At 49.3% G+C, this 7764-nt stretch overlaps 1 protein-coding gene across 2 annotated transcripts in view; it reads right to left on the bottom strand.

Annotated features, from left to right (window-relative positions):
- Positions 1-3264: 3264 nt before the first annotated feature.
- Positions 3265-7764, bottom strand: part of Fcgr1a (Fc gamma receptor Ia) — a 9606-nt gene continuing 5106 nt past the window's right edge. Inside the window, exons 4-6 of one of the 2 annotated variants that reach the window (XM_050124718.1) lie at positions 5939-6190; positions 4795-5079; positions 3265-3664 (exon numbers count right to left, since the gene is read on the bottom strand). In XM_050124718.1, the coding sequence (XP_049980675.1) occupies positions 3483-3664; positions 4795-5079; positions 5939-6190 (719 nt within the window). In that variant the 3' untranslated portion in view covers positions 3265-3482. The other variant, XM_050124719.1, reaches the window with a different exon arrangement.

Below are 7764 nucleotides of genomic sequence, written 5' to 3'. Positions count from 1 at the left end.
GATGTCCAGAGGGTCGGGGAGGGTGCCCCGTGAAGGAACTTGTCATTTTTCAGCATGCTGTTGTTTCTAATGATAACCAGAGAAATTCTAAGTCCAAGAATTAAGATGCTGTCCGTCTGGTGGACCAGGAGTTAAGAAAGATTTAAAAGCAAAAGCAAAACTAGGGAAATTCTGGCTTCCTTTTCATCCCTCTGACCAGAGATCAAGATCTGGCAACCTGAGACAAAAGGCTGGTAGGCATTCTCTCCTGCAGTAGCTGCACCAGCACCTCCACCACCACCATCACCTCCACCACCACCATCACCACCACCTCCTCCACCATCACCACCTCCACCACCATCACCACCTCCACCACCATCACCTCCACCTCCACCACCATCACCACCTCCACCACCACATGCTGGTCAGGTAAGCTCAAGGCCTGGATGTATTTACGCAAGGCTGTGGACTTATATCAGCTTCCCTTTCTTTGTCTGAACTGAGCAGCCCTAAATAGGGAAAGAGGACCCCCCCATTCCCATCGAAGACCCTGAAAACCCCTAGTCCTTCAGGAGAGGAAGTGCCCCCTCTGCTTTATAGGAGGTCTTTGTGTGAGTCCTAGCTGCCTTTCTGGTGTGTGTGTGTGTGTGTGTGTCTGTGCTGTGTGTGGTGTGTGTGGTCTGTGTGTGTTTCTTCCCCTTTAATAAAAATGGTTTTCCTCCTTTGCTTCTGTGGCTATATCTGAGATTCTCCTTGCCACCCCTTGTTGTGCTAGAGCTTTGCCTTTTAATTCTTTAGTTGACTGAAAAACACCTTGATCCAGACCCCTCGACAGTAACATGTAGTTCCCAAACCACAATCAGAAGCAAAGCCCAGTTAGAGGAGGATAGTCTGTTTTATAAACATTTACAAAGCTGCTGATATGGCAAGCTATTGAATGAACCATTCAATAATATCAGGCTTGCTTTCCGGTGCCAGATTGTTGTGATCCAGCTGCCCTCACTCCCCCTGACTGACAGCAGAACTTCCTTGTGTCTGTAATTGACAAGGATGTTTGTGTTCTTTCTGGTCGGTGGGTCTCCTCAGAAGAAGAAGAAAGAAGAAAGAAGAAGGAGTAGAGGTTGCTGGCAAAATAAAAGTTGCTGTTCTTCCACCTGAAAAGAAGCCTCCGTGTCTCAATCCCTGCACCCCCCGCCAGTCTTGGCTATCCAGGCTGCGCTGGCCGCAGAACCAGATGGTGTCAGATGTAGATTTTTTTTTTTGCTATTACCATTTTTTCTTATTTTTGTTGTCATTAAACTAAATGGTTCTCTCCCCCTCCTTCCCTCTCTCCCTCCTTCCCTCTCCCTCTCTCTTTTCTCTCTCTCTCTGCCTCCAATTTGCCAATAAGATGTACGCTGCCTGTCTGCTGCCATGTTCCCTGACACGATGGCCGTGGCCTCACCATCTGAAACTGTAAGCAAGCCCCAATTAAATCCTTTCTTTTGTAGGCTGCCTTGGTCATGGTGTCTCTTCAGAGCAGTAGAAAATCAAGACTAGCGGTGTGTGCTCTTTAGGTGCTGAGCCATCTTTAATTTTGTAAAGGGTTATTTGTATTATTTTTTACATGATGTGTATCTTATTCCCTTTGAGGTAAGAGCTGTGGTGTTTTGGGTTTGTTTTGTTTGTTTTTTGTTTTGTTTTGTTTGGTTGAGACAGGGTTTCTTTGTGTAGTCCTGACTGTCATGGACTCCTGTAGACCAGGCTGGCCTCGAACTCATAGAGATCTGCCTGTCTCTGCCTCCTGAGTGCTGGGATTAAAGGCGTGTGCCACCACCGCCCGGCCTTGTTTTTTTTAATTGTTTTTTTAATTGTTTTTGAGCTGAAAGCCATGCATGTGTAAGTTCCTGGAAGAGGCCAGAAGAAGGCACTGGAACTCCCTGGAGCTGGAGTTACAAGCAGGCATAGAAATTGAATTCAGGTCTTGTGGAAGAACAGAAAACGCTCTTAACCCCTGAGCCATCATCTCTCCAGCTCCAAGACTGTTTTCCACACTGACAATTTCTGCGTGTATTCTGCAACAGAGTGAATCTCTTCAAGGGACCAAGGACTATTATCCCCATGCCTCTTATGCCTATTGGTCCCTGGTTATAAAAGCCTCAAAAGTCCCCTTGATTTCTACTAATGGCTCTCACCCGATGAGACTTACACTATGCCACACGCCCTCTGAGGACCAGGAGCCCTGGCCCAGCAGAGTCCAGAATTCTAGAGATGAGCAACACCAAGACCTTCAGTGGCTCCTTAGGAGTGACCTTAAGCGGAGACAGGATCTATTCCTTGTTTCTAGGATTCAGTCTTCCTAGTATGGTCAGAGTACACTGGAGGCATACACACATGAGCTGTGCCTCCCAAAAGGTATTCCTTCCAGTGTTCCAACCCTGTTCTAGGCTCCAGCTTCCAGGCGGTACGGGAAGTACTAAAGCAGCCCTGTGGGGTCACTAGAGGGTGACGATCGCCTGTCAGATGGTCATTCATCTAACCCCAAACCTTCATGCCACAGCTCCATGTAGGCTGCCGGGAAAGGCTGCTCGCGTGAGGGGCTACCTGGACCCGAGGGAGGTTAGATGGATGAATCCAACCTCAGGACACTGCCGACCTTGCTCCTGTGGGGGGTGTGACAGTAAATATGGGCAGGATGCAGGAAGGGAGACAGTGAGGAAGAGAACACAATTTTTTTTGGGGGGGGGGGCTCGAGACAGGGTTTCTCTGTAGCTTTGAAGCCTGTCCTGGAACTAGCTCTTGTAGACAAGGCTGGCCTCGAACTCACAGAGATCCACCTGCCTCTGCCTCCCGAATGCTGGGATTAAAGGCATGTGCCACCACTGCCCAGCAAGAACACAAATTTTGATGCTGTCCTGGTGACTGGCCTTAACCCAGCGTCACCCTAGGCTGTGATATCTGTGTCTGCTCCTCTAACTCACAGGTTGTCCTGGGGACGCCTTTCCCTGAAAGCATCCACCCTGTGAGGGGAGGCGCAGCTCTCCCTTCTGGGGAGGAGAGTTGTACCTGCTCTAACTCCCAACTCCTCAGACTGGAGTCCTCAGAGCTGGTTCCTGTTCAGAGGGGCTGTGAGGTTGTTTTCCCTGTGAGAGTCACTTCCTCCCATTCCCATTCCTCTGCTCTGTAAGTCCCAACATCACGTGCATACAACAGAACCCCGCTATGACTGGGCTCCATATTTCACAAGACTCCTTTAGAGTAGGTCTGCCTTCAAACGTCTGATTACCAAGTTTGTCTCCACTGGAGTCAGTTTGTACATTTGCTTTATTTGAGCGCCGTGCGCCAGGGTCCCACAGTCTGAGTGTCAGTTATCTTTTGGAAGTTTGTGCCTCAGCGCTGGCACAGGGAGGGAGGGAGGGAGTCAGCTGTCCAGGTCCACGGTCACCCACTGAGCTGCGCGGCTCTTTTGGTGTGGTCCGTCTCTCAAGGTCTCTTTCTTCAGACACATCATCGCTTCTAACTTGCTAAGCGGAAGTTTCTTTCTTCCCCTCATCAGAAACCAAACTGACTTCTACATTGTAGTTTTTCCTTCTTGGCAACGCTTTATTTATTTTCACACAGAGAACTGTGTCCACCAAAAGCATTATTCCCATTGCCAGAGAGAAAAGGATGTGAAACCAGTCAGGGGGGGATGACGGTTGGTGACCTGAAAGAAAAAATCCTTAGACATTGGAGTGATCCAGTCAAGTTGTTTAGGAGACTGAGGAAGGCTGTCGTCCCCCAGAAATAAGTTCAGGGGACAAGAAATTTGCAGCCATTCCAGATGGGCCCTTCAGGTGGACCAGGCTCCTCGGGAATACTACACTGTCCTTAACTTCAGAGACAGCTGCTATTTCTGTATCTTTGATGCTTAAAGCAGGTTTCAAGACTCCTCCCTGCCAGAGCCTTGGTTCTGGAACTCATGAACCCTCCAACTCAGTCAGATACAGTCAGGAGAGTGTGTTGTCCGTGCAGGCCAACTGTAAAGCCATCATGGGAATCGTCATCAAAGCCCACACCTGTGTCCTGGCTAGTTTTACGTCAACTTGTCACAAGCTAGAGTTATCTGAAAGGAGGTAACCTCAACTGAGAAAATGCCTTCGTAAGATCCAGCTCAACTGCATTTTCTCAATTAGTGATTGATGGGGGAGGGCCCAATCCATTATGGGTGGTGCCATCCCTGCTCTGGTGGTCCTGGATTCTATAAAAAAAAAAAAAAGCAGGGTGAGAGAAACTCTGACTCAAAAAAACCAAAAGACAAAAAACAAAAGAAAGAAAAATAAGGCAGGTTGAGCAAGCCACGAGGAGCTAGCCAGTAAGCAGTGTTCATCCATGGCCTCTGCATCAATTCCTGCCTCCAGCTTCCTGCCTGGAGTGAGTTCCTGTCCTGACTTCCTTCTCTGATACGCAGTGCTCTATAAATGTAAGTCAAACAAACCCTCTCCTCCCCAGCTTGCTTTTGGTCACGGTGTTTCAGCACAGCGATAGAAACCCTCACTGAGACACCCCTAATGTGGTCTGCAGTGGGTGAATGGGGGGGAGCAAAGGGAAGTTGAGAGAGAGCTGCAGGGAGGGGAGACAGAAGATGAAGGAAACAGAAGGAAGAATGGGATGAAGGAAAGAAGGGGAATAAAGAAAGGGAAAAGTGACAGACTGGAAGAAAGAAGGGAATTCAGGGTAGGCGGGAGGGAAACGGTGCAGTTCTGACACATGGGGCTCCGCTCGTGAAGTGTGAAGTGTTCCCCTTCCCAGTCAGCTCCACGGGAAGAAAGAGACCCCCACTTCCCGCGCACTCACCAAATGTTCTAAGCTCCAGCTCAGGACTGTGCTTAAGGACACTGCCGTCCGCTGTGGCTACCTCACACCAGTACAACCCGGAATCTTCGCTTCCGACACTTGGTATGTGGTACTCTGAGGAGGTATTCCTATCCTCCAGGATCTTGCTGCCCACGTAGAAGGAGAAGTAAAGCTGCAAGCCAGGACTCTGTACGAGCAACTTTGTCTCACAGCTCAGGGTGACCGGACTCCCCTCCAGAAAGGGAGAAGACAAGGATGCGCTCAGCACTGGAGCTGCAAACAGCTCTAAAGAGAAAGTCATGGGGGACAGGGTGTCCCGTTCAGTGTCAGTGCCTCCAAAAGACTCCCCTTTGTGAATCTCGCCCCAACAGAATGAGTTCCCCCCGTTGCCAACAGAGAGGCATATTTCTAGTAGACCCGACCGGTCGGCAGTGTGTATGTGTTTGTGTGTGTGTGTGTGGGGAGCTCTGTCTACTAGGAAACATGGACCACACTGGCACTAACACGCACCTGCCAGCTAAGTCACTCGTTCCTTGTGCTCTTCAAAAGAGCAGCTGGGACAGTAATTTCTTCCCCCATAGAAAGGAACTGTTTTTCACACAGAAATACCTTGCCAGTGAGTTTGAACACTAAGATGGCAAGCCATGGAAAGAGTTGAAACAAAGACTGTGTGCAAATTGGACAGAGAAAGCTGTTTGGTTTGCAGAAGCTTAAGGAGAAGTGAGTTCAGATGTGACATGATCCCAGCCACACAAATGGAAAGCAAAAGCAATTCCTAATGTCTTTCTGGCTTCTAGGGAATTTCTATGGCAATTTCATGAGCTTTAACTAGAGTGTTTTCTAGCAGTTCTGGCTACCCTGAGTGAGCGAGTCTCAGGCCTTAGCAGCTAAAATAAATAGACGAAATATATAGCCGCTGTCCCCTGACTTTGACATGTGCCCCTGTGATCACTGATGGGCCATTGTGGGTGCTGAAAAGAGCAATGGATGGGGACTCTGAGACCTCAGTTCTGGTGCTGGCCCAGAAGGTGGTCACTGGGTGGCCTTCGGGGAAGCCATTTGCTTCCCTGGAACTCAGTTTCCTCTTTTGTAAATTGAGGTTTCTCTGGTCCTTTTGGCTGGGATTCTCATCTAGACCGGATACCTTTCACAGTGACAGCCATTTTGGCAGACTCGAAGCGGTGGTTTCTTCCCATTCCTGAGCAGTGGTAGACGCCATTGTGACTCAGGTTGGTTTTCAGAATTTTGACCTCAGAACCTCGAGAAAAGTTAAAGGATTTTCCATTTTGATAGAAAATCACATTGTACACCAGCTTATTCTTCCATCCATGGCATCGCAAGGCCAGAGGTTCTCCTTCCGTGAGGACTCTGCGGGAGGCCTGGAGTAGCAGCAAGTCTGAAAAGGGAGGACCACAGTGGTTGCAAGCACAGGGGAAGAACAAGGAGGCCGAGTCTTGGCCCTGGATACTTTTATATCTTACACTATTGCAACATTCCAACCTCAATCTCTGCTGTGGCCCACACCTTAGTCCCGCTATCAAATATCTTCTGCTTTGGTAGAAAGAAAAATGACCTTTCCCAGCAGCTGTGCACACTATCCTGTGCACACTACCCACCCCAGCACCCTTTCCCAGCAGCTGTGCACACTCCCCACTCCCCCATCATCCTCTCCAGCAGCTGGGCACACTATCCCTTCTCAGCACTCAGAAACTGGCTGGGACAAAGTTTACTTTGCATGGAAGACAGAATTCTTAGATGACCCCAATGATTCATACATACAAAACCCCTTGAATGTGTTGTACCCTTATGTCCAGCTTCTAAAGTCAAGAGAATATGACAAAGGCCAGGCACACATTTACCATATATGGCTTTTTCTTAGCAGGCTGGAGAGGGATGCTCCTGGTGGCCTTGAAGCAGTAAGCTGCTGTGACGTGAGGTTACCTGGCAAGGGCCTCTGGGAGCTGAGCTTGCCTCCCCACCCCCACCAGTGGACAGTTAATTAGAAAACGAGGACACCAGTCCTGTAACCGCAAGGAACTGAATTCTGCCAATGACTTTGTGAATCTGAAGGACTCAAAGGAACACAGTCCAGTCAACACCCTGACTACAGAGAGGCTGTGGAACCTGAACCGTGATCGTTCTGTGTGTTCGGGGATGTAGCTTTGTGATGCTTTGTTATGCTGCGCTAGAAAAGGAATATATTGTAACCGCTGGCGTGTCTGTTAGTGAAGATGAGGCGTTCAGGGAAAGTGGGCCTTACACTCTCCAGAACTCATCTACGGAGAGCAAGGGTGCAGTCACTGCCATGCGGGGCAGGGTCTGTGGTTTCGGTCCTCTGCCATGCGGGGCAGGGTCTGTGGTTTCGGTCCTCTGCCATGCGGGGCAGGGTCTGTGGGCTCAGTCCTCTGTCATGCGGGGCAGGGTCTGTGGGCTCGGTCCTCTGTCATGCGGGACAGGGTCTGCGGGCTCGGTCCTCTGCCATGCGGGGCAGGGTCTGCGGGCTCGGTCCTCTGCCGTGTGAGGCAGGATCTGTGGGTTTGGTCCTCTGCCAAGTAGGGCAGGGTCTTTGGCCTCAAAAACTGCCACGTTCCTTCTAAATGCAAGTAAGACCCAAAACTCAGCCCCACGCTGCCCAGACACACAGATGTCTTTGCTTTATATCTGAAATACAGTAGATTTTGATCTATCTCCTTATGAAAGGAACAAAACATGAATATGAGAAATGAGTCTGAAATTAGCCAGACTCGGGTCTGTATATCTCAGTGGACTTTTGCATAGTTAAAATCGCATCCAGAGTGGAGGCTGTGGGCCTTTACCTCAGGGTTCTATACTGTCACTATGGAATATATTTCCGTGTTGTTATCTATCACCAAAGCTGAAAAATCTACGACAGAGATAGACCCAGGAAAGTAATTAGCTTTATGTCCTCTTCCTTCCTTCCTTCCTTCCTTCCTTCCTTCCTTCCTTCCT

This window comes from Alexandromys fortis, unplaced genomic scaffold (genome assembly GCF_014885135.2).
Source record: "Alexandromys fortis isolate MF-2015 unplaced genomic scaffold, M_Fortis_MF-2015_v1.1 scaffold_218, whole genome shotgun sequence".
NCBI classification, from domain to species: domain Eukaryota; kingdom Metazoa; phylum Chordata; class Mammalia; order Rodentia; family Cricetidae; genus Alexandromys; species Alexandromys fortis.
Note: the sequence above shows the minus strand (reverse complement) of the source record. Positions and strands in the feature narration are given on the sequence as shown.